This window comes from Ceratotherium simum, chromosome 3 (genome assembly GCF_057802395.1).
Source record: "Ceratotherium simum simum isolate JZ-2026a chromosome 3, ASM5780239v1, whole genome shotgun sequence".
Lineage (NCBI taxonomy): Eukaryota > Metazoa > Chordata > Mammalia > Perissodactyla > Rhinocerotidae > Ceratotherium > Ceratotherium simum.
In genome coordinates, this window is record NC_141902.1 from 67,694,194 (window position 1) to 67,721,691 (window position 27,498).

General features: G+C 38.5%; 1 protein-coding gene across 2 annotated transcripts in view; it reads right to left on the reverse strand.

Annotated features, from left to right (window-relative positions):
* SIN3A (SIN3 transcription regulator family member A) overlaps positions 1 to 27,498 on the reverse strand; it is a 64,760-nt gene that overhangs the window by 26,114 nt on the left and 11,148 nt on the right. For both annotated transcript variants that reach the window (XM_087428721.1, XM_004421835.3), the window contains exons 2-12: positions 17,483 to 17,704; positions 13,929 to 14,105; positions 9,778 to 9,884; positions 8,822 to 9,104; positions 7,551 to 7,802; positions 6,829 to 6,981; positions 6,535 to 6,693; positions 4,643 to 4,732; positions 2,337 to 2,455; positions 1,540 to 1,750; positions 1,112 to 1,228 (exon numbers count right to left, since the gene is read on the reverse strand). In XM_087428721.1, coding sequence (XP_087284847.1) covers positions 1,112 to 1,228; positions 1,540 to 1,750; positions 2,337 to 2,455; positions 4,643 to 4,732; positions 6,535 to 6,693; positions 6,829 to 6,981; positions 7,551 to 7,802; positions 8,822 to 9,104; positions 9,778 to 9,884; positions 13,929 to 14,105; positions 17,483 to 17,671 — 1,857 coding nt within the window. In that variant the 5' untranslated portion in view covers positions 17,672 to 17,704. The remainder of the gene's footprint in view (positions 1 to 1,111; positions 1,229 to 1,539; positions 1,751 to 2,336; positions 2,456 to 4,642; positions 4,733 to 6,534; positions 6,694 to 6,828; positions 6,982 to 7,550; positions 7,803 to 8,821; positions 9,105 to 9,777; positions 9,885 to 13,928; positions 14,106 to 17,482; positions 17,705 to 27,498) is intronic.

The following is a 27,498-nucleotide window of genomic DNA, read 5'->3' on the forward strand; positions in this document are numbered from 1 at the left end:
AGGAAGATTAGCCCTGAGCTAACACCTATTGCCAATCCTCCTCTCTTTTGCTGAGGAAGATTGGCCCCGGGCTAACTTCGTGCCCATCTTCCTCTACTTTATACGCGGGACGCCTGCAATAGCAGGGCTCAAGAAGTGGTGTGTAGGTCTGCACCCAGGATCCGAACCTGCGAACCCCGGGCTGCCAAAGCAGAGCACGTGAACTTAACCACTACACCACCAGGCCAGCCCCTAAAATAAATAATTTTATTTATTTATTTTATTTTTTTTTTTTTAAAGATTTTATTTATTCAGTTTTTTCCCCCCAAAGCCCCAGTAGATAGTTGTACGTCATAGGTTCACATCCTTCTAGTTGCTGTACGTGGGACTCGGCCTCGCGTTGGACGGAGAAGTGGTGCCTCGAGGCGCTCCCGGGATCCGAACCCGGGCCGCCAACATCAGAGCGCGCGCACTTAACCGCTAAGCCACGGGGCCGGCCAAAATAAATAATTTTAAACAGCTTCAAGAAAGCCCAGTAGGCCTTAAGATACTGATTTCATATACCATGTAAAACACAATAACCTTTAAAAGGCGATTAAAAATTCAAAGGATTATTATTCAGCCATCAACGGATAATTTCAGTTAAAAGGGTTAACGTGGCCTAGATAAGTCCCATTTGTCATAAAAATATTACTTATATATTTGACAAACTTGTTAGGCATGGTAAGTATGACAAGTACTTACCACAGAAGAATGTAAGCCTCTGGCTCTTCAGTTTTTTTGTTTTTTTTTTTTTTTGTGAGGAAGATCAGCCCTGAGCTAACATTCGTTGACAATCCTCCCCTTTTTGCTGAGGAAGATCGGCCCTGAGCTAACATCTGTGCCCATCTTCCTCTACTTTATATGGGACGCTGCCACAGGATGGCTTGACAAGTGGTGCATCGGTGCGTGCCTGGGATCCGAACTCGCGAACCCCGGGGCGCAGAAGCAGAGCGCATTCACTTAACCGCTTGCGCCACCGGGCCGGCCCCAGGCTCTTCAGTCTTAAAAGCAACCCTCACAGGTATGTAAGATATCTTATCATTTAGCATCTCCCATTTCTCCAAACTTCAAATGATAAAGGATCTTGTACCTCAAAGCGTTCATCTTCACAACGATAGATATGTTCTTCATACTGAGTTTTCTTGGAACTAACAAAGGTGGAATCCTCAGACCAAGAAGGGAAAGAAACCCAGGTATCATTTAAAACCTTTGGGTAAAAGAAGAGAAATTGAAACAAAAGTGTAACAAAGCTTTCTGGTGATGAAGCATTCTCAACAAGACAGACAAAACTCTAGGGGAGAGAAGAAACAGTTAACATTATAAGTTTCACTTGTAGCAAGTTTACAAAAGATATTAGCAAGGAAAAGGTTCTGAATATAAGCGTAAAACATTTTCTTCTGAAAAAAGACAGAGAGGGGTCTTGAGTTCCTCATTCACATCAATTCTTGATTCCTGGTACCACTCCTTACTGGAGAAAGCTGAGGATTCAAGGCTGATCCTTTCTAGGGAAGGCCTTACCTCTTTACAGAGAGGAGTCCGTCCTGTACACTTGGGCTGCTGGTAACTCTTTGGTAGAGCTCGATAGCTAGAGCCCAACCGCTTACAAGAGGCATAATCTATCTCCATGGCAATGCCCTCTGTGGCTCGTTCCTTTGGAAAGGTTTCCAGATGAACAGACTCCTTATAGCCCAGAAAGTTTTTAAACCAATTAAACAATTCAGGGAATTTCCTGAAGAATCAAACCAAAAACTGGTGAGCAATTAGAAGCATGATGCAGTTATCCTGAGGTATGACTACCACTGTTTGGTGGTGGGTCAGACCTCTGCTACCAAGGACAAATTCCAATGACAATTATTATTTCCTGCCTAAGAAGCACTGCTTCTGAGCAGGTGGCTTCCCCTTTTCTTGTAAAGTGCTCTAAGATCAGTTAAGGTGGTGACGGAAGAGTTGCACTGAAACTAGGCAATAAGCAACCACTCTTCTCATCAAGAATATTGCTTCAATGTTCAGGTAATTCTTGGGTTGTCAAATACAGTGAAGATTCTAGAACCCTGGAAGAGATTGGTCTCTATAAACATCCAACACTGGTCAGGGGATCAGGAGACCACTGGTCTTGGCCAATGCCCTCTGCCCATTTTTTCATCTCTAGATAGGTGAACTAGAAGGCTTCCCAGAGGACTCTCTTGATACTGACATTTTATGAGTCAAGTGACCCACCACAATCAAATTAATTTTCCCTATCATATATTCTCACAAACTAAGCTTTATTTCGCCTCCATATCACACATCAGGGCTAAGCCCCTCACTCCACTTACCCCAGAAAAGGAGAGACTAACTGCACAAGCTCAGCCCGAGAGATCACCTCCTGGTTAAAGATAACAAGACAGCGCAGAAAATTCTCATAGGCCTCTGCACTCCGCAGAGCCTTTCGGACCTTATGGAGACAACCGGAAGAGAAATAGTTAAGTGGGGAATCAAGAGATCCTGAATTGCTATTAATTAAAAGATTGGAGAAACTTAAACTATTCTTTGATGATACTAAGGAATCAATGTTAGTTTTTTTTAGATATGATAATGATTATGTTTGGGAAAAAGTATCATTTCAAAAGGAAACTTAGTAAAATATTTATGGATGAAATAATATAATATCTGGGATTTGTCTCCAAATAATCTGGAGTGGGTGAGAGTACATATTAAACAAGCACACTGGCTAAGAGTTGGGAACTGCTGAAGCTGGATGACGGGTACATGAAGAGTCATTTTATATTTTCTTTAATTTCATGTACGTATAAAATTTTCCATAATAAAAATTTTAAAAATGAGATCCTGGAGTAAATAAGACATTTACTTTCTCCAGACCATATCAGAGTTACCCAAGCTTTTGTTGCCTCTCCTAACAGATGTTTACAGCAAGAATCTTTGTCAACACTATTTTCAAACTCTGGTAATCTTGAATAATAATTTTAAATAAGACACTTTATCTTCTTTTTTGTTTAAATGTGTCTTTTTTGGCTTTTTTATTAATTTATTTCTGCTGAGGAAGAGTCACCCTGAGCTAACATCTGTTGCCAATCTTCCTCTTTTTGCTTGAGGAAGATTGGCCCTGAGCTAACATCTGTGCCAATCTTCCGCTATTTTGTATGTGGGTTACCACCACACCATGGCCGCCCATGAGTGGTGTAGGTCCACACCTGGCAACCGAACGCCAAAACAGGGTGTGCTGTTTTAACCACTAGGTCACGGGGCTGGCCCTAGATACTTTGTCCTCTGATCTGATCCTTTTCCTTCCTCCACTTGTAATATTGACCATTTTAATATCCAAAAATCTAAAAATGTTCAATGGTAAAGTAAAACTAGCCTGGCTAGATGAGCAATCTGGAGTGTCATTTTCAAAAGTAAACATTTAGCACTGTGGTCCTTTAGTGAGGACTGTAGACCCTCACCAGACCAAGTGGCTTATCAACAACCTTCTCCAGGCTCCCATGTACTTTTCCTAACTACCAATCAGTAGAGACTATATGGAATACGTACTTTCAAAGCCAGAAATGAAAGAGCACTGTGCTTTTTGTACTATACATTGTATTTATTTACTTTAATTTTTATTAGCTTTTAAACATACACAAAAGTAGACAGAAGTCTAATGAATTCCACATACCTTGCCTCAATGATTAATATAGTAAATTCTGCTTCATCTATACCCTTTTCCCCTACCACTGAATTTTAAGACAAATTCCAGACATTTCATCTATACATACTTCAGTATCTATCTCTAAGAAATAAGTACTCCAAAAACAAAAAAAAATACCATCCCTCTGAAAAAAATTAACTTATTCAGTCCCCTCTCCCTGACTCTTTCCTTGCCATTTGTTGGTTGTGACCAGGACTTCGATATCTGCCTTAAAAGCACCAAGTGCCCAGGCAGCCCTCAGAAATGGTTCAAGTCATAGCCAGGGACTCGCGACTGTTTCAGGTCAGCTCACATAGGCACAACAGGCTAAAGAGAGATCAGGAGGCACCAATCATGAAGATGCTACTGCCCTTTTGCAAAAACCCAGAGGTCCAAGACAAGGTAAATCACCACCAGAGCAATCCAGGCTGGTTCCTGGCAGTGAGAAGTAGGACAGTTGACAGCTATCCTGATGAAAAGTAGCCTGCTCATCATCAGGTTGACTCCAACCTGTGTGTTGGTCAAACCAACACACCATACACTGTTTACACCAGTAATCTCAACGGTGGCTGCTCATTAGAATCACCTGGGGTGCTCTGACAACATACGATTAAATCAGAATTCCCATGAACCCTATATGCAATATATCAATACCCTATATGAAAGTTTATCTTCCAGGAGTAATAGCATGCTTTTTTAAAAAGCTGTCTTCCACTATGGAAAATGCTGTATTTTGCTGCAAACTACTTCACAAAACCAAAGCAGACAATGCTACCATTTCTCTAGCGGTGCTAATAGTTCTAATAGACGAAAGGACCTACGACTTGGAAACTATGTTAAAAAGTGGAAAGTCCTAATTGGCTTGAAGTCTCTAAAACACAATCTTCTTGGGGATGGGGTGATTTCCTCCTGACATTAATAGTCAATATTAACTCTAATTCATTCATTACTCACCTTATCAAAAAATAATGATTCAGTTCCTACACCATGCTTGCTGGCATCTGCCATAGAAGAATCCTTTAGGCTGAGCAGTTTGGGTTTCTTCTGCAAAAAAGGAAGAATACAGACATGTAAGATTCAAAGAGTGGATTTCTCTTGAGTTTTATTTTCCTCTGTGTTCAAAGGTGTCATCACTGACTGCTGATTAATAATTTGTAACAAATGAGAAAATTCAAGTCACTAACTTTCTTTACACCTTAAAAGATTTCCACCTGTCTTTTCTATTTGTTTGCCTGTTGGTTTTTTTCCAGAGGTTCACAGACCACTTGACTCCTCAAATATTCTCTCTACAACTGGTTACAGCATTACTGTGATATTAGAATTAATATTCTTACTTTTTCCATGGGCCAAAAGTAACTTTATTTGGAATCTAATGCCATTGCCTTGTCTTCCTAGCTGTGGAGGCAGAGGAGGCTGTTTGTAAACAGAGCTGGAGTACATTGCCTGGAGTGGATAGAAATCAACCTTTAACCTTTAATTATAGTTAAATTAAAAAATTCATGAAAAAAGCATAGTTTATTTTCCTGACAAGGAAAAACTACCTTGTCAGCAATATCCACTCAGACCAATTTAAGACTGCTCTTTCAAAGGGAATGAACAGGCCATGACACAACTGTCGGGTAAGAATTTACTTGTAAAAAGTTACCTTTCAACTATCTGTGAAGAAAAGCAGAGACTTTGGGAGAAGCAGCTTATTTACCTTTGCCACCTCAGAGTACACTCTCATAAGGAGCCATAGCCTCTGCTCACACTGCCTAAGGAGAAAGCAGGGAGGGAAGTCTAATCCCCTAATCCAGTGTTTCCACCTGTGGGTAAGTAATCAAGTGTGGGAGGAGACCAATTCAAGAGTGAAGCATATCTGCTGACCTGATTCTTGCTACCAATTTACCTAACACTCTTTACTGAAGAGAAGACATATAAACTATTACTATGTTCAACTTGCTTTCAAACGGAGAGACCACTACAAACCCTAAAAAATAGTCCTTCAAAAGTGTCAGCAACACCTAACATGTCAGTCAGTCTTTATAGTTATTTGCTTATTCACCAGTCACCTCTTACTATTAGAAATTCTACCAGCTTTCGTCCTTCTTTAAATTCCGTAGACATGTCTCTCTCTTCCGTGTTATATACCGCTTTAGAATTCACTGAAGCAACATTCAGTACATACACCCAGCCCTCTCCCTGCACTACACAAAGAAAAAGGAAGCGGACTTAGCTTTCTGCAGGCAGACCATCAGCGTTTACTGTAACAAGAAGCACCATGTGATAGGTCACTAACAAGAGTTTAAGACCTGCCTCTGCTACAGCCCAAAGGTCCTGCCTTGGAAAGTAAGATGATACAGATAAGATCTGGCAACCCCACAAAGAACCTTGGGCAGGATAAGCCTCTAGACCAAAGAGGCTAAGCATATGCACTTTACTCACTTCAGGATCTCAGAGACCACTGACTTATTTCTGAAACAATTATCAAGCTTAACAATCTTCTTTCTTAGCACAAGGCAGGTTTAAGGAATCAAATCAGAAGAAGGGAAAAATTAATAAGTCTCAGAAACTCTTGGCAGCAAACAAAAAAAGAGATGACAACTAACAGAAGAGAGAAAACTTAGAGAAAACCAATAAGAACTCAAAAAAAGCACAGTAATCTGAGCAATTAGTGGTATTCTAACATTCTTTTGCAAAGCCAGATAAGAAGCTTTGCAGAGAGTTTCCGTGACATAGACCAATTCACGCGGAATCCAGGATGCAACAGTCAATACGCTTAGGAGAAGAACACATGCCCCACCCTGCAGTCCTTGTCCACTAGAACTGCTCTGAAAGTCACAATGAGCAGCACCGCCCATTCTCACCTTCACTGGAGGGGTGGTTCCCGTTCCAGAGTGCCTGCGGATCTGGCAGCCGTTCTGGCTGGGCCTCTGTGGCTTGTTGTTCAGTTGGGGCTTCTTCACAGTGCCTCCGTGGTCATTTCTCACAGAATCAACCTTCTCAGCAGTTGTTTTGCTTAAAAGCTAATTAAGACACATGAAAGAAATTAATGTTCTTATCAAAGCAAATAAATATACATTTAGAAAAAGTCCCCCTCTGATTCCAGCTTCCTAACTTATCTAATTCTGAATAGTGTAGTTCTTTTCAATAAAACTTACCACAGAGCTGTTGGCATCTGGTAGGAACTGTCCAAACTCTGACAACAGATCTTCCTGATTTTTAAAAAGACGAGCCACCTGGGCATACACCTCCTGCTCAGTCAATGCTGGAGTATAGTTTCCTCCAGCTTCCTTGGCATTTCGTTGCTCTTTCTGATAGGAAATTGCAAATGGGAAGAGATCATATTAGAGAGCCACTGTTTTTGAATGACTCACTTTTGCACACATTCTAGGACATCTGATAGGAGCTCTGTATGTTATCTACTTGGGCTGCACTTGAAAGTCTTATGTTCTTAGTACCCATTTTGACTGCAAGCTTTCAAGCTGAGAAAGGAGTGGAAGATGTGGCTGACAATTAATGCCTTTTAAAACTAGGGCAGTATGTGAGAATGCTCAGGGGACCACTACCAACTAATAAAACACACAACATTACCGAAATTTCTCCTCCTTCTACTGTGGATTAACTATACTACAGAAATCATCCTCTAAACTCCCCAGATAAACAAGCATTCATTTCATAAGGCAGTAACTTTAAAATTCCTGACTGGATGCTACAAGGCAATTAAAGTCAGGCAAATCAAACTGGCTTTATAAATACACAGTTTCTAACTGTTAATTTCCAGTAAGAATTAGTGGACACAATAATGGTTATTCAAATTCTTGGACTAGATGCCCTCAGAAGGTGACGTGGTTAAGACAGGCTGAAAGGGCAACTCTCTTACCTGATACGTGTGCAAAATCTCCAGGAACGCTTTATAGATATCTGGTTGGCCCTGGAACCTGTTCTTGATCTTATTAACATAGTTGATGGCATGATTAAACTCCACAGGCTGATTGTTCTGCAAGGATGGAGCTGTTCCCAATGAGATTGTCACTGGTGTGTGAGGCTGGACAGGTGGGGAACGTGGGGACGCATACGGTGGGAGTGGGGGAGTCTGCTGACTGGCTGGAGTATGTGCTTGTAGTTGGGAAGGCTAAAAAGAAAAAAGTCTTTATTATCCTCAGGAACACAGATGGTTTGACACAGGAAAGAAAGTTCAAAATAAAGAGAAACAAGGTGTCTGATCAACTTATATCCTTTATTCACTCTGGCCAGGCCACTTTAGCCCCACTCAAATCACACTGGGCAGGGGTGAGAAGTATAGAGGGTTCACACATTTTAATACAAATATTTCAGTCTCAAATTTTCCAAATACAACCTTAAAAGTGGCTACCTCTCCAATAACAGGGAAAAATTTTTTGTTTTCAATCTTTAAGCTCACTAGTTCAACAGGTACAAACAACAGAAAAAAACTCATTCCACACAGATCTTTAATGACAAAAAAGACAACTGTTGCAGTAGCTCCACATAAAAAGTCTTCTAAACCAGCTCTGTCCAATAGAACTCTCTGAGATAATGGAAATATTCTTTATTTGCACTGTCCTATAAGATAGCCACTAGCCACATGAGGCTACTGAGCACCTGAAATGTAGCTAGTGCAACTGAAAAACTGAATTTAACTAATTTAAATTTAAATATGTGGCTAGTGGCTATGTATCAGACAGTGCAGTTCTAGACCAAGAACCCATCATCATCATCATCATCATCATCAAGATCTGCTTAGCCTGACATGACTTAATTGGATAAATGGAGTAACTTTTGTAAAATGATGACCATGGGGGCAGTAGCACAATCTGATCATAAGATGACCACTGCTGCGTGTGCTGTCAAAGCAGTACTACACAAAGTCATCATCTGTTGGGATATTTATGGGTTCAATAAGCAGAAGTTGGGGGTAAAAGAGTCCTTGTAGGTTGCTGGCATATTGATTTAAACAGATATCTAAATACGTAATATGTAAATGTGAACCATTTTACAGGGATGTGACTACTGCATCTTCTCTGATGAAATCATTGTAACTTATATATCTAAGTCTTACATAAAGAGAAAATGTCAAAGGAAAAGTCTTTCTAGGGATGCATTTCACATGATGCCAGTTTTCCAAGTGCTCACCTTGCTGACTTTGGCAGGTGGGGGCTGAGGAGCTGGCTGGGCAGGAGCTGGGGCTGACTGGGCTGAAGGCTGGGAAGGATGCTGGGGTGGTGGTTGAGGCTGGGGCTGGATGCCATGGGTGGGGATCTGATGAACCTGGCCAGGAGTTGTCACGTTCACCATGTCATTGGTTTGCACCTCAATCTTGTAGCCAGGGGGCAAGAAGGTATTGAAGCCCATGATCAGGTCAGGGTGGCCTTTGAACAGCTGGGACACACGACTAATCACTCCTGGAGTGTCGATGCTGATAAAAAAACAAAAATTAAAGTGACGAGCTTGAGAAACACACTAAAAAGAAAAAAAATTCACATTCCAGTAGGTTCTCTAAACGGGAAAATAGATAAAAATCAATCTGCATATTAGCAAATTAACAACACACAAAGAACTGTGAAATTCCAAAGCCATTTAGCTTCATATTCAAAGAAGCGTGGTCACGATTTTGAACAGAATATACATTCGTGATAACAGTCCTATCAAGCAGATACTCAGACAGTAAATCTAAAGCTGCAATTCCCATGCAAGACCCAACCTTTGATACACCAGTATAAATCATTATGTATCTACATTGTTCAGATGAGTTGCTCTTATAATAGTAAACCATGCCAGAATATTAGTATATCTTAAACCAATTCAAAGAGCAAGTAGCCTAATCATTACCAGTCTACTTCCCTGATTGAAATAAAGTATTAAGAAAAATTTTAGTTAAGAAAAACTTACCAATAGGGAGAAAACAAAGGTCTAGGGCCTGTAATTTTCATCAATAAAGCAACACATAAAATAGAAAAGCACGACCCTAAAAATTAAACCCCCAAAACGGGGCATCCTTTATCTTTCTGCAGATGAGAATAAACTATATCCTCCCTCCAAAATCAACATTCTAAGCACAAAGCTTGAATACAACCACATATATCTTTTACCTCTGAGATTTAAATTCCTTCATGATGTCAAGGAAATCATTGTAGACCTGAGGCTGACTACCAAATTGCAGCTTCACCTGGTCAAGATAGGACAGCGCATCCTCCACCTGAGGCAGGGATAAATCTCAAGGTTATAAAAAGAAAATAAGCCAAGAATTACAAAAAAAAAAAACAAAAAAACAAAAAAATCCGAATGATTTACGCCTTAATAAAATTAACCTAGTAAATGAAATAGAAATATATTGTAAAGATACACGAAAGTATTAAAAATTAGTATGGATGCCAATAATAAAACTCAAGTTTAAAATAAAAATCAACTCATAAAATCTGTGGCCTTGCCTTGGATAATTTTGAGAGAGAATGATTAGTGAAGAATGATCACATTCATATATCATTCACTTATCAGTTCATTGATAATGCCAGGCCCAATGTGAGGTACTAAGTAATCAATGACAAATTGCTCTGCAGCAGTTTGTTGACATCTAGGTGGACATCATAACACAGTGGAGTAAGTGGGTAATCACTGAATGCCCAGAGAGCACATGGGAAGGGCACTCCCCCCCCAAAAAACATTGGGAATATAAGGGAAGTGTTCCCCACAAAGCGACGTCTAAACTGAGTCCTAAGGATGAGTACAAGTTAGCAAGAGTAAAGACCCAAGAAGAAAGTCAGAGGAAGCAGTGCGGGCAAAATCCCAGACAGGACACCACCTGGTATATTTGGAAAACTGAAAACAGTTTAGTTTGGGAGGATTTGTGGTCAAAAGAAGGAATGGTGGTAGGAAGAGTGACAAGAGATGAGACAGGAGAGGAAGCAGGATCTAGATCCTGAACAGCCTTGTAATTCTTATTAAAAATCAATTTCGATTTTTATCATCTGCATTTTAGCGTACTCAGTTTGGCTACAGTGTTGAGAACAAACAGGTGCAAGGGCAGGATAGACTGAAAGCAGGTAGGAAAACCAGTTATGCTATAAGGCTAATTCATGTGCCAACAACTGTGGCTTAAATTTTAGTACTGACCAATGAAGAGAGAGGGCTAGAGAGATTCAAAAGCTTTTTAGGAGATATAAATGACAGGGTTTGGGGACTGACTGGATGTGGGAGATAAGGGAGAGGCAGCACTCACTAAATTGTAAATTATTTGGCCATTCACAAAAAGGAACAAGTTTGAAGGGTTAGAAAGTTATGAGTCTGATTTAGGACAACCTAATTTTTAGTTACTCAGGAGACGTCCAAGGGAATTACCCATTAGGTGTTTCCTATATACTCTGGAATTACTTTAAATTATATAAAATATCAACCTTAAGAAAGTTACAGAAATAAACATCTGATTTGATAACCCCTACTCTTGTGCTACATTGTGAAATAGAACATTTATGTTCAAATAAATCTTTAAATGGTATTTCAAGAATTTCCCAAACTTCCATTATGGCCACAGTTAATCAGAGTATTGCAGTGTTGCTAGAGCACAGAGTATACTGTATAATTGGTCAATATCCACTAATTTGATGGTTGGTTTTTCTGTACTTCACAAATAACATGAAAATTTCTGTTGAAATTCAATGGACTATTTAATTCATGTTCTGAACTTTCCATATTGAAATGTTTCATTAATGACCAAGATGATGGAACATAAAACTCATTGTTTGCATAAGGAACAAAGACTTTGGAAGATATTTAAGAAGAGCACTTACAATCACATGACAAAGGAGGAGTAAATAAACACACAAAAAAATAAAAAAATAAATTACTACAGAAGGAGAAAAAGTGCAGAAACCCAAAAGAAAGAAACTACACATGATTTGTGTATATCTAGAAGAAAAAGGTACTTGAAGGTCATAGTGAGCCATTGTTTAAAAATTAGTTATAAAATAACACTATGGTTTAAAAACCCAGCATGACATTCACAATATAAATGAGATACCTGTACGTAAGACTAGTGAGGAAATTCTCTCATTACTTAAAGTATAGTTCAACTTGTTATAAAAGTATGTCTACAGTTCTAGGGACCACAGCTTAGAAGAAAACAACAACTTAGAACTAGTCATTTAGAAGCTACAGATTCAAGGAGGTGCTTAGAGAGATACTTAAGACTCTGGTGATGCATCTTCCTGGCTCACTTCCACAGGCATTTATCATTAAGGTCCCTAACCCCCTGAAGTTCACAATCTTGTCTGAGAGACAAACACAAACAACTATAAAGAGGACTTGCTAAATATGTGCCAAATATCTACGCTGCTGGCATTCAACAAATAACTAAATCACACCAAATATGCCTCAAATTATTCAAATCTTCCTTGTCATCAATCCGCCAAAGACAAAAAAGAAAGTATAGACAATGTTGATGATTGAAATAACCTAAGCGTTCTCACTGAACACTTCCTTATTATAGAATATAAATGGTTTATTGAAGTTGATTCAAATGCTTGTAATGCCTTTTAAGACTGATCCAAAAATGGCAGGCAATGTGGGAATACTGAATTAAATTACATGGAGGCACAAGAAAGCATTTTACCTCTCCTCATTAGAAAGGCAATTCTACAAGTTATTGTGCTCAGGAATCACATTTAAGAACTTGTAATACAAGAACAGAGCAAGAAGTCCTAACTCTACCTGTGACTCACTCTATAACCCCAACTCCAAAGCCCTTTCTCGCTTCCTTGACAGTTTCTGTAAAACAGACAAAGCACAATCCATATACTTATACCCAAGTGAGGAAGGTGAGTAAAACAGGTGCTGTGCTTTGACAGGGCTCGCTAAAAAAGGCTACAGAAATAAATATATTTTTGTTGGTTTAATAGCAAGCTTATAAGCTCTTTTGCAACATTAAGGTATTAACTGCTGAATACAGTATTAATATGGAATTAAACCACACCAAACCAATTTTTTTAAAAATATTTTCAGGGCTTGGTGAAGGGCTAAGTCCATGGCAATAATACATTTTGGTACACAGCCTTCTACAAGCAGAGAGTAAAAATGTTTTAAGGAAAACAAAAATACAGCTTACACAAATTCCCAAAGCCAGAACCCAGAGCGAAGTTTCAGGCCCAAATAATTTGTACTCTCTTTAAGGACTAAGCTTAAGTACAGTCAACTCTTAATTACTTAAGCTAATATAGACAAAGGAAATTTTACAAAATCTCTCTTATAGCTTAGCTTTGGTATGCTTTACATTTATGTAGCATTTAATTTCCCTAGGCCAACAGTAAACTAGTTCCTGAGAATCCAAACCAATGAGGGCAGGGGTCAGAGAGAACTAGATTAAGTATCAAGCGAAACAGAAGGTTGAAATATTTGCTACACACCTGTGTGTCCTGCAAGGGTATACTGTTCATTCCTATCTGCAAGCTATTCGAAATAATTAGGCTGGTATGACTAAATAAAAATTCAACATCTTATCTCTTCATAGTTCTTTAATTTTATATTTCCTGCACTTGATTTTAAATTTTATATCAACATAAAATTAGAAAAACTGAAATCACATTTTGAAAAGTAACACTCATATTAGCAGAGAAAGTTAGCTGGGAACACAAGCTTCCCTTCTCCACAGATGCCTCATGAATTTCAAAGCACTCAACACCTACAGCACATATTCAGCAGAATAGATAAAAACACTGACACTTCATTCACAATTGTAGTGTTCCCCAAACTTTATAAAGGTTCTCCAAAAACGAGCATGTGTTTTACTAAGGATGGACTTGAAGATGCCAGCTAATTCAGCTATTCATAAACAGGAACAAAAAGATTAAACCATAAGATAATACTGGGCCCAGTTACTGTTCAGGACTGTAGCCAATCATGTGTATGCTCAACAAAACTTTATACCATGCTAAAAACTAAGAGTTTAAAAGGAGGCACCCAAAATATGGACTTTGTTTATTTCATATGAAAATAGCCCCTCAATCTTCATATGTTTGAGTACCACGCATTCACACATTCCAAAAACATTTCTTGAATATATTCTCTGGATCAGGCACTGGTGCTAAGATGGGAAATCTAAGTAGGTTTCAAAACAAAAACAAAGTAAAACTTCTTGTGATTCAGCCCCTAGTCTAGCATGTTAAAAGTTTTAACACCACTACTAACAGGCTGAAGCCAATACTGCCTGCTAAGAGAGAACCTTTTTGACAGAAGAAGAGCTGAACACCACCTTGAGCCTCTGAAACTGCTGCTGCCCCTGTACTGGTGCAACTGGTGGGGCTGGATGAGCATGACTCTGGACCACCTGGCCTCCATGGGGCTGCACAGCTGTTGGGTGATGATGGCTGCTATGAACTGCTGCTATGGTGGGCCCATGACTGCCGGAGCTCTGTGGCACAGCAGAAACCTGGAGTGGACAAAATATAGACAAGAAACTTCAAGGCTTGTACATTCTTCCCCAAATGCGTCTAAAAAACATGTATGCATATCTTTGCATACACAAAGATAATTAATTAGAAACCCACATTTCCCACAAAAAGGAACTGCTGAAATAAATTATAGCCCACCCATATTATAAAAGAATTCTTGGCAGCTATTAAAAATTATATAGCTTGGGGGCCAGCCCCGGTGACCTAGCAGTTAAGTTCGGCATGCTCTGCTTCAGTGGCCTGGGTTCCGTTCCCAGGCCCAGACCTATGCCACTCATCAGTGGCCACACTGTGTTGGTGGCTCACATATAAAACAGAGGAAGATTGGCAACAGATGTTAGCACAGGGGAAATCCTCCTCAGCGGGGGAAAAAAAAAAAAAAAAATTATATAGCTTGGTACTCCTCAAATTATCTGTGGTGAAGCACCAGTTTTTCTTTTTTCTTAAATTCTAACCCGTCATGGGTCATTATTTTTACAAAATACAATAAAAACGAATTCCTATAAAAGTGAAATAAAAAATACACAAGCCCCTAATTTTCATTATTAGATTTTACAGATACAAATTACAATGTCCAACCCCTATGAAAGTTTCTAAACACTCAATTTCTGTACTTCTCTCATTCCAGACTAGTAAGAAAGTATATACATCAGCCATCTGTGGACCACATTTTGAATAGCACTGATATAGATGCATATATTTTAACACTAAAAAATGTTCACAATCCCTAAGTTGAATGTATTCATGCGCTGCTTATGGATTTAAACTTTTAAATAATTTTTTAAAAAGCACATTACAAAGCAGTATATATAATATGATAAAAACATTTTAAACCCTAGGCAAAAAATATATAGCAAAATGTTAGCATTTTATCCGGTGGTGGTGGGATTAGAGAAGATTTTTACTGTTTTGTTTATTTTGCTTATCTTTATTTGCTACTTCTGAAGTAAAATAAAAATTTCTTCCATACTGTTGGTGGTTTGGCCTCAAACATATTTCTTTTCTATTCTCTCTCTCTTTCTCATCCTCCTATAAGTTTAGGAGTGACATAAAAGCAGAAGCCCCTTTCCTTCCATTTTTATTGCAAGAAATGCTACATAAAATTTCCAAAGTTTTTTTTATTCTCCTATTTTAGAACTTTTAGTCACTAAAGAAGACAACTAAGGACAACAGACCTGATTTGCTACATCTCCAAAATGAGGAGACTAAATAACATGAAATGTTCTCTAAACAATGTAAGTTGTGTACTATAACTTAAGAGAAAATAAGTGTTTTTTCAAGTCCCCAATAAATTTATAAAGATTACCGTGGGCAGAGTGGACGGTGGGAAACAGAGCAACTACTTACAAATCCACAGAAACAATACAAGACATATAACGAGTAAAAAGAAACTATTTAGACAATTCTAAAAGCTCTAATACATCTCTCCCAAGAAGCGTTACTATTCTGAGCTTCTATATTCCAGCATGCATGTGTTGAACAGGTTTTTACAAGACTTAATTGGAGTTTATAAATATTTGAGATGGCTGGTTTTGTATGAGCACATTATAGTTTCTAGGATAGGAATAGATGTAACTATCCCAAGTGTAGGAGAAGTGTCATGAATCTGTTCAGATAAAAGTAATCACCCAAGGAAAACAAGCAATCTTCCTTTCTTCCAAGTCCTAACTTACAGATTCAATCCACCGCAGTCCTGACTGTGGCCTCTTGCCCCACACGAGGGCATTATACTGCTTCAAGGGGGACTCCTGAGCAAAAATGACACCTAAGGAATCATCATTTCCTACTTCACCCGGGTTTCCCTCTTCTTTGTTTTCTTATAACACATTCCTAGAAATGGAATTGGTAGGTCAAAAAGCAACTAAAGAATTTGACACAAACTGTCAAATTGCTCTCAAGACAGATTACACCAATTTATGTTCCCAATACCAGCCACACCTTTTTAAAAGTCACTAACAAGTTAGGTTGAAGAAGGCCTCTCCAGACCAGTTAAATAAATTATGGCTTAGACTAACTTGGAATGGAATATTATAAATGCAGTGATTTCTACAAAATAATTGGATCTAAACATACATATTCAAGTGGAAAGTTGTCCACTATATAAAAAGTAAGAAGAGCAAATAGCAGAACAGTATATACTGTATGATCCAAATTGTGCAAAAAGAAAAGTGTATCTAGATAGCTAGGTGGGTAGATACAGATATTCTTGTATACGCATACAAAATTTTGGATATCCAAGAAATGCACCAACAAATGCACCAGTGGGATAAAGTCTGAGGGGTCAGAGGAAGAAGTCATCTTATATCATTTTTTTTAAACAACCATGGTAATATTTACTTTCATAATTAAAAAGGGAAAAACACAACTAAATGTCTTCCATGTTTACAAAACAGAGTGAGCAGACAAGAGAAATGATCAGTGCTGGTCAAGATGTGGAACAACAGGAATACACGATGCCGGTGGAAATACAAATTAGTACAACTTGGAAGAGCAATTTGACAGGACCTGCTAAAGGTGAAGATGCTCACACCCTATGACCCAGCAATCCCTTTTCTAGATGAACTCGAGAAACTCTTCCTCATGTACCCTCAAACCTGCTCAGTGGTCTGAAGAAGATAAGGAGTCTGCACCAGAATGTAAATCAACTACTTCACTAATATGCACAGTTTAATTAAGCTGCTCTTTTTTTTCCACAGCAAGACTCTCGTGGTAAAAAAAAAAAGTGGTGGATTGATTTAAATGCTGGTGCAAGCTTATCTTGTCATGGATTGCCACTATTGAGTACCACTGCACTAGGAGAAACGCCTAAGAACATTCACAGCAGCACCTTTACAATAGCAAAAATGTGGAAACAACCTGAGTGTCCATCAACAGAAGAATGGATAAATAAATTGGCTATGTTCATATAATTCATGACAGAGTATAAAGGACTCAATTACAGTTACACACAAAAGTATGGATAAGTCTTGGGAACCATACTCAGTGGAAAAAAAAAAAGTGAGTCAGAATACACACGTTTTCATTTATACAAAAGTTCAAAAATACCCAAACTAATTTTACTGTCTGGAGGTATAAACAAAATGATTTTCAAAAACTAAAGAAAGTCAAGGGAATGAGAAACACAAAGTTCAGATTAGTGGCTACCTCTGAAGGGAGGGATACACAGTGAACTTCAGAGGTCATAATAACATTTTTTTTTTTAAACTTGTGTGGTGAGTACAGAGTGTACATTGTTTTCGTTATACCTTATATTTTTTTATATCTGACTGAATGCTTAATAAAAAAAAATTTTTAATTTGATGAAATCACCAATGCTCCTCTGTCACCCCAAGTCTCTTGGTGGGCTCCAGCTTACCTGGTAGCTGGGTGTTACAGAGTACTGAATTCCTGTGGCTGACTGCATGGTCTCGGACACCGCTTCATACACGGGAGGGGCAGGGGCGAGCACCCGGTGCTGGTGAGGAAAAGCGTCTGTGCTACCAGGGATCCGACGTTGCTGGGCCGCATACACCGGTGACTCCTGGTCATCCAAACGTCGCTTCATTCTGCGCTCATGCTCAGGGATGCACTACGAAACCTGCAGAAACCAAAAGCCACGACATGCAAACCAATTCACACTCCAACTCCAGTACGATGTGTACAACTTAGGACCAAGTTTAGTTTAAGCTCAACTCCCAGAACGAATGATCTACTTCATCCTAGAGATGATCACCAGGTAGTTTAAGTGCACACTTGTGTACAAACACACCACAGTGAATAGGTTATCATAACTGAAAGCCAAAAATTTAAATAATAACAGAGTTTAAATTAATTTGGCACTGCGGAGTTGAAAAATAATCTCCAATTTAAAAACATACAAATACACCTTTCTTTTCTTTATTCTCTAGTTTTCTCCTCAAATGCCATCACTCCTAATATTTACATATTCACATGCTACAAAAACATTCAAGTGCTTCTTCTGAATTCCTCTCAAAATCTAGTACCATAATTGTGATCTAATTTTAAAAATATCGGGCAGGCCCTGTGGCTTGGCGGTTGGGTGCGCGCGCTCCGCTGCTGGCAGCCCGGGTTCGGATCCTGGGCGCGCACCCACGCACCACTTCTCTGGCCATGCTGAGGCGGCGTCCCAGATACAGCAACTAGAAGGATGTGCAGCTATGACATACAACTATCTACTGGGGCTTTGGGGGAAAAAATAAATAAATAAATAAAATTAATTTTAAAAACATCAATTGTTTCCACCATTAAATGGTATCATGGAAAGAGCACTAGGCCAGAAGTAAGAAGACAACGGTTCCAGATTTGCCAATTTAAGAAGCTATGTACATTTCAACAAGTTCCTCATTCCATGTGAGTTTGTTTCTCCAACTATAAAATAAGAAGGTTGAAACAGATCATTTCTAAGGTTTCTTCTGATTCTAACATTCTTTAACACTAGGAGATTCCAGAATCCTTTAGGTTAATAATCCCTCTGTGGGGGCACTTTCTTTCCCGCAGCACACAAAAAGTCTAGTTATACTCTGGTCAGGAATCCAGTCGGGTCTTTTCAGAGCTTCTCCAACATGGTATCACTAACACAAGCATATCAATAAGAAATGCTCCAGCCATCCAAAGACAAAATGGGGCCAAGCCCTAACACTATTTCATTCACAAAAAAAATCTTAAAAAAGACACCACTCCTGTGGTAATAAGATAAAAAATACAGTAATAGAAGGAGATCTCACAAGCCACACACTCCCATCTGAAGCAAGGCTCTTTTTGTAAATGAATAAAAAAAAAGCCTTTACCTAATTTCTAAGCCCACCCATCCCTCTTTTCTTCTCCCTGGGATCATGCAAGCCCTGAAGGGGAAGCAGTCCTGACAAGGACTCCCCCAAGCTGCTTCACCCCTTCTCTGTCCTCACCATCACCCTCAACCTGCCTGTCGCTCTAATCCTAGCCTTGAAATAGTGTCTCAGGTTTATCCCACACCTTACAAACCTAAGTTAGATCCTGACACAGCAGCACAACTGTTTCATTTGTAAGCTGTCCATTTTTAATATTACCTTTTCGTAAGTCTCAAGCCACAAATGTTCTCTTTCTGTTAACTATAACTTCAGATCAAAGGACTAAGTCTCCCAAATTTCTGTGTGATAATATGTTGAACTCAGTTAACTGGAGTTGAAAACATACTGCTGACAGCTGCTGAGGGGAACTTATTTAAACTGTCTTAACTGGTTATGTTTTCCTAGGCTTTTCTAGTATGAAGTAGCATGTTTAGCTCACTATCTGGAAAGTTTTCAAACATATTAAGAGGTTGGAAATATAGATTTATACATGGTATTTGATACTTAAGAGCCACCAGTCAATTGACTATGAATACTCAACCTCAACCTATTTTGGGATGAGGAAACGGGTCTAACAAGTGGACGGAGTGAAAAGTCTTAAAGATTTTTTGGCTGCTACTTCTATGTACACCCATGATCTAGGCCATGGTGTGGTCTTGGGCTCTGCTGGTTTGAAACCTAGATGCTTAAACTCACCTGAGACTAATTTCTGCAACCAAAAGCCAAGTCAATATCTCATAAACAGAAAACCAAATTTAGATCAGAAGAGCACAGCATAGGACCAGAGTGCCTGTCAAGACCTAGATTCTAGTCCAAACTCTGACTCAAAGCTATACCACTTGGTCCTGTTTCCTCACCTGCAAAAGGTGGTGATCAGACTACACTACTGATTCGCAAATGTTGGTCTATGGACAAGTCTATGGGAAAATGAAAAAGACAGGAAAAAAAAGATTGTAATGTGTTTTTCACAGGTTAAGTATTAAAGTACTATGCTTTATTCTGAGATCATATCCTATCTTTTTGCTATTAAAATGTCATTTCTTTTATAAAATGATTGTGGGGCCGGCCCCGTGGCTTAGCGGTTAAGTGCGCGCACTCTGATTCTCTGGCCATGCTGAGGTGGCATCCCACATACAGCAACTAGAAGGATGTGCAACTATGACATACAACTATCTACTGGGGCTTTGGGGAAAAACAAAGGAGGAGGATTGGCAATAGATGTTAGCTCAGAGCCGGTCTTCCTCAGCAAAAAGAGGAGGATTAGCACGGATGTTAGCTCAGGGCTGATCTTCCTCACAAAAAATAAATAAATAAATAAAAATATAAAATGATTGTGATTTTATAAAGCATTTAACTTTATTAGCCTCTAAAGAGTTTGCCTTCCAGACCATCTTGATGACACCGAAGAGGCTGCCCAGAGTCTGCACTTTCTCTGAACCATACTTTACTCCTTTAACAATCATGACACTTAATTCTATTTCCTAAATGGTTCTCAAATCAATTGCTTCTTTGCCAGTCATATAATCATTCCCTTATTTCAGACCCTCATTATCCCTCACCTCAATTGTTGTCAATATCCTCCAGCCTCTCTCCCCCTCCAGTCTACCCTCTACACTGCTTTCAAAATGGTCTGCCTCAAACACAAATCCAACCTAGTTGCAAATCCATCATTGGCTTCCCACCACTTAAGGTAGCAATCCAAATTCCTTAGTTTAGCCTATAAAATTCTTCCTTACTGATTGGGGGACAATTTAATTTACTAATTATCTCCTTCCAGCCCCACTCTATCATCCAGGCCTGTCAAATGTCTTCCCACTCCCCTAAACAAGTCTTAAGTCTATAAGCTTCTTCAAGGTAGGGGCCTTTTCAACTTTGTCTGCACTCCCCACAGTCCTAACATACCACAGACAGAAGGCAGAAGGGAAAGAATAACAGTAACAGTTAACATAAGAACAGTGTATACTGAATGCCAAGCACCATTCTACACAATCTAAAAATATTAATTTAGGGGCCAGCCCGGTGGCACAGTGGTTAAAGTTGGTGCACTCTGCTTTGGTGGCCCGGGGTTCACAGGTTCAGATCCTGGTCGTGGATATACACACCGCTTATCAAGCCATGCTGTGGCAGGCGTCCCACATACAAAGTAGAGGAAAGTGGGCATGGATGTTAGCCCAGGGCCAATCTTCCTCAGCAAAAAGAGGAGAATTGGCAACAGATGTTAGCTCAGGGCTAATCTTGCTCACCAAAAAAAAAAAAAAAAAATTTTAATTTAATCCCCACAGCAACTCTATAAGCAAGGTGCTCTCTATTTTATAAATGAATAAGCTGAAATACAAAGATTAAGCAAGCTGCCCAAGGTTGTACAGGTAATAGGCAAAGCTTGGATATGAATCCACGAAATCTGCCTCCAAAGCCTGGACTCAACCACCTCACTATCTTACCTCTCACAGGAGAAGAGAAGAAACAAAGGAAGAAGGAAGAGTCATTTTACTTCTCTAAGGCACACGTGCATGAAGCAACTTGAGCTTGCTTTAACCTCTCCCACATTTAGCTCATTCATCCTTTCTTCAGCCCCAACCCAATAAAAGCAGGAATGCTTTGGCAGCATTCATTCAACTAGCAAATATTCACATGAGCAGATATAAAGGTGGTAGATGATCTTGGCATGTGCCCTATAAAAGCTTAAAAACTAGCTGGGAAGACTACATACAGCCTCACTAGTAATCAAAGAAATACAAAGTAAAATGATATCCCAAAGCAACAGGAAAATATTAAAAGAGAATGATGATATTCAGTGTGGGTGAGGGTATAGGAAAAAACTATTTGGTTGGCAACTTGCAGGCATTTATTAAAATTTTTAATTAAATTTAAGATGTGCATACCCTTTAATGTATCAATTCTACTTCTAGGTCCCTATACCATACATTTGCTAAGTATTTTTATTGCAGTAAAGTATGAAACACCTAAATGTCTATTAATAGCTAAATAAACTTGATACATCCATATTAGGAAAACTATGCAGCAATTAGAAAGATTAGGGTCCATCTACAAGGAAAGTACTCCAAGACCCACTATTAAATGAAAAAAACAAGTTACAGAATACATACAGTGTGATCTCAACACACACAACGTACTCTTAAGATCTGTGCATTTCACTGCATGTAAATTATGCATCAAAAGGAAAAAGCTAAGGGCCAGCCCAGTGGCGTAGTGGTTAAGTTCGCGTGCTTCACTTTGGATCCTGGGCACAGACCTACACACTGCTCAGCAAGCCATGCTGAGGCGGCATCCCACATAGAGCAACTAGAAGGATGTACAACTATGACATACAACTATCTACTGGGGCTTTGGGGAGAAAAAAGGAAAAAAGGAGGAAGATTGGCAATAGATGTTAGCTCAGGGCCAATCTTCCTCAAAAAAAAAAAAAAGGAAAAAGCTATTAACAAATACTGAACTCCAAGAAGGATATGCATGCTCAATTACCTAGGTGAAAGTGTACTAATGTCTGTAATTTACTTTGAAATACATCAAGAAATTAGTTTGGATTAATAGATGGAGGGATGGATAGTTGGATATATGATAAAGCAAGTACTACAAAAATGGTAATGGTAAAATCTAGGAAGTGTGTATATGGGTCCACTATACAATCTATCAACTTTGCTCTATATTTGAAAATTTTCTTAATAAAATCTTGGAAGGAAAGGCTAACAATACAAACCAGTTCACCAGTGGTACAATACATACTATAAATTTGGAAAGGAGTAGAAACATGTCCATTAGGAAAGACTCTACAGAGAAGGTAAATGTTTACTTATATCTTAAAAATTAGGGGTAAATTAGGGCACGGGGGGTAAACAGGATGAAATTAAAATAGTACAGTAACTTTAAACTTACAGGCAATAAACAGCTATTTACAATCTTTGCTAATTCATTTATCCTGCAAATAATTCCTGAGTGTCTACATGTGCCAGACCCTGTGCTTAGCACTGGGGCTCCAGCACTGAATAGGACAGATTTCCCGCCCCACAAAAACCAAGTCTTCCATATATGACTGCTATCAGCTGATGTGCTCCACACAACAGTCCTGTCAGATGGGCAGATCCAGATCCCTCCTATTTAGAGGGAAAGTGATAACCAAAGAAATTAAGTGACTGGTTCAAGGATACACAGCTGGCTAAAGGAGAAGAGGCTAGATTCCTTCTCCTTGGAATACAAGACCAATCTGAAGTAGAAATATTGGACAGACTATAGCATCCTGCTTGCAGCGAGGTACGGGGTAATTCCAGTCTACCAATTATTCTACAGCGTAATTCCAGACTATAAAGTATTCGAATGCCAATGATGGAGCCACAAGAGTCAGACACAAAGCTACTTTCAAGTTCTGCTTCAGCTGACATGATTATCATCCACCACTATGGTCTCCAACTGTTCCAGATTTGAAACTTACACTGTTATCAGAACTCTAGTCTATGGAGACAAAATGTAAAAAGAAAAAAAAAAAGCATTTTGAGGGATAGAAACTAGTGAAGAAAGACTAATGTGAACAATGGCAGCAGAACACTAAAAAGTCTCCTAGCTGTGTGTTATAATAAAGAGTGGGAAAGAGCTCTAAACCATCATGCAAAGGAATCAGAATTCCTGAGTAAAGCCAGCAGAGCAGCGTAATTCTGATATCGCAGGGGAGTCTTCTAGAGCAGGGGAGAACAACCGGAGAGCGAATGTGACACATTTCAGACAAATGCGTCAAAGGGCAGAGGTAAAAGCTAACCTTTTCAAAACAAGTAAAATAAAAACCAATTTTCTAGTTCTACAACCTAAAATGTCTTTAATCACAATAATGAGTTGGCCTCTTAGAAATCCAGACATTTCTCCATTATTAAAATCCAAACGAAAAATCCAACTTTATAGAATCTTATCATTTTATTTAAATTAAATGCCACAAATTGGCTTAAAGAGACAATAGAATTATTTTAGTCAACATAAGCTCAAAGCATAGTGTGCACGGAACAAACTGTCCTATTCTGGAGGCTAAAACACAATACTTCCTTTTTGAAATGCATTTAATTTATGGCTGACCCTTCAGTGCCTCTTAATTTTGTATTGATAGCATCTTGAATTAGACACATTTTTAGTTCCCTTATTTATATAATAAAAAAAAAATCCTCTCAAGTTATTCTATGTTATTGGTGGTCAGCATCACATAAAACATGTCCTGGTCAGTTTATTTCAAAGAATACTCTTCAAAAAATAGAAAGTTTCTCTTCAAAAGCAAAGAAAATTTTATCACAGCATTAAGTCAAATGTAATTAATTACTTCAACCCATTGCAATTACCAGGCATAGTCTACTCCAAAATCTGTCCAAAAATCCACCTCTGGATCTAAATCTGCTAGAAAATGAAAACCATTCCAGAATAAATGAAAATGGCAATCTGTTCAGACTTTCCATATTACTCAGAATAATAGCTTAACAAAACTAACACCTCAATCTTATCAAAACACCACAAGATCTAATTCCCAAGCCTCCCCTGAACTCAGTTTTACATTCTTCCAATTAAGTGGTCCTCAACCAGGGGAGATTTTGGCCTCAGGGCACATTTGGCAAAGTCAGAAGACACTGTTGTCACAATTGGGGGAGATGGGTGTTACTGGCATCTCATGAGTAGATGTGTATGGGAGGTTGCCAAACTTTCTACAATGGACAGGACAGCCCCCCACAACAAAAAATTATTCCACCCAAAATATTAATAGTGCCAAGACTGAGAAACTTTGACCTAATATAATGATAACCCCATTTGGCATATACCTTTTCTGAGCTTTGGTGGGATATGTCATACTGTAGTGTGACAACAATTTTTACCATCATGGCTCAGGACAATCATCTTGGTCGTGCAAAAGATATCACTGTTTTCTTTATGACATATGATTCACCTTTAACCCTGAGTATATAGAAAAAGTTATCATTTACCATTTAGGTGAAAAATAACTTTATTAGAAATTTTAAGGGGCCGGCCCTGTGGCTTGGCAGTTGAGTGCCCGCGCTCTGCTACTGGCGGCCCGGGGTTCAGATCGGACGTGCACCGACGCACCGCTTCTCCAGCCATGCTGAGGCAGCGTCCCACATACAGCAACTAGAAGGATGTGCAATTATGACATACAACCATCTACTGGGGCTTTGGGGAGAAAAAGGGAAAAAAAGGAGGAAGATTGGCAATAGATGTCAGCTCAGGGCAGGTCTTCCTCAGCAAAAAGAGGAGGACTGGCATGGATGTTAGCTCAGGGCTGATCTTCCTTGCCAAAAAAAAAAAAGAAATTTTAGTAAGAACTGAACTAGCAAATCCATATTTTCCTGGTTTTGAAGATATGAATACCCAAAATAGGCAATATCCTTTAAAAGGCAACTAACTAGTCATCAACTGTCACGCATGAACTTGGAACACAGCCATTCTGTAAATTTTGATTCAAGACTTTAGGTACATCTTTAGTCAAGTTCTAGCTTATTGTCACTTTCGGGTCTTTTTTCCAGCACTTGCATCATCAAACACAATACTTTGAAAATTTATTTCTTAATTTTGCTGAAGAGAGGACAATCATCTTCTTTGCTCCATAACTTCAAGCATTCTCAATTTTAGAGTAATAAATATCAATTAGACTGATAAACTCAATGATTTTTTTCATTTCCACATCACGTTTCCTTCCAATCACCTCTGTACACACATCTGCCTTCGGCTTCTGTCCACTTACAAACCACATCAAATAAGTTTTGGTACACAAACACCCTAAAAGTTGAAAGAATACTATTGTACACCCTTTTAGCAAACTGGAATGGTTTTGATTCTTGCTGAAAAATATTGCATGACTACCTGGATGAGGACACCATATTTCTTTTTCTTTTTCCCCTCAGAAATATATTTACACTCATAAATTCTTCAGTTTGAGAAAATTTATCTAGAATATTGCCATCTGAAGACTCAGTCTGCAACTTGGCTTACACAATCAATTTTACCATCATCATTACAGTCTAGAGTGCTACTATCTGTTGTACTGCATGCATCTACTAGTTCCTCTAATAATGTGTAATGTCATCCTGTTAGTTTTCATCTCATTGCCATTATAGGAGGAAAACGAAAAACTAGGGGTTATATTCAATGAAAGCTTTAAAAAGTTGTAAAAATAGCATAACAATTGTCATATACCCTTCACTCAGGTTCCCCAAATGTTAACATCTTACGTAATGTTTAAGATAGTATTCCCAAACTCTTTTATACTTTCTTGAAAGATGCTGTAATGCTTTGGGTAAAGCAGTAAGAAAACTAAGTACAAATAGTGGTAATTTATTTTACTACTATATCAACTTTCTAGGCAATTCCATCATTCTTCTATTTTCTTATTAGTCTTTTTTAGTACTGTTGAGAATAATTCATAAGTAATAATGAAATAACTCCTAGGATGATGAAATACCAAATGGCTTCAAGATATAGGAAAACTAAAATCATTAAGATCCCATAATATAACTCAGATGTATAAATGATAACAGCTAAAATGAATTTATTCCATTAAAAAGAAAATAAGTAAATTTTCTCTTTGTTCTTTTGAAGACATCCAAAAAAGAATAAAAGTCATGACGTATAAATCTTTACAAGTAGTTAGTACTGCTCAAAAAGAAACTGAAAAACTAAAATTGGGTCCAATTGACCCTGATATTACACAAATAGTTCCTACTATCATAGGTAGAAAATGAACAGGAAACTATTTTGTTCAATTCAAAATGTATTAAAAATTATATCAATGTTAATTTTCTGATTTAAATCATTGTACTATAGCTCTGTAAGAGGAATTTGGGGAATGTGGGTGAAAGTTATACGGCAATTCTTTGTATTATTTTTGCAATTTTTCTTGAAGTCTAAAATTATTTCAAATGAAAAGTTAAAAATTTAAGCATTAATAGTAGAGGAATATAACGAAATCATCATGTATCCATAGTCTCAAGGACATTAACATTTAGTTTCTATAAATTCACTGAGAATGATATAAAACAACAGACTAAGCGTAACAGGAGATACGCTAGCTGAAGCTATAAAGAAAGCATTATAAAGAGCAGGACTCAAGATAGTTCTTAAGAAGACAAGGAGATGTGTCACTCACCTTACACCGCCTGTATCCTATTAGCTATATTTCTGCGCCACACAGACACGGGCACACACACCTTTAACCATCTTTGTATCCTCCACTGTGCTCAGTATACTGCCTTGTCTGTGGTGGAAACCAAATCATTCACGCATTCATGCATGCATCCTCTAATATTTATTGAGCACATACTATGTGCTGAGCATTGTTCCAGGAGCTGGGGATATAACAGTAAGCAAAACAAAAATCTCCTGCCTCATGAAGTTTACATGTGACAAGTGCTAAGAAAGAGCAGAGAAGGGTTTTTGAAATTTTAGGTAAGGGTGACCAGAGAATACCTCACTGATAACCTAACTTTTGAGTAAAGGAAGTAAGGAACTAGTGGAAATCAGTGGGGGAAGCATTATAGGCAGAGGCGAT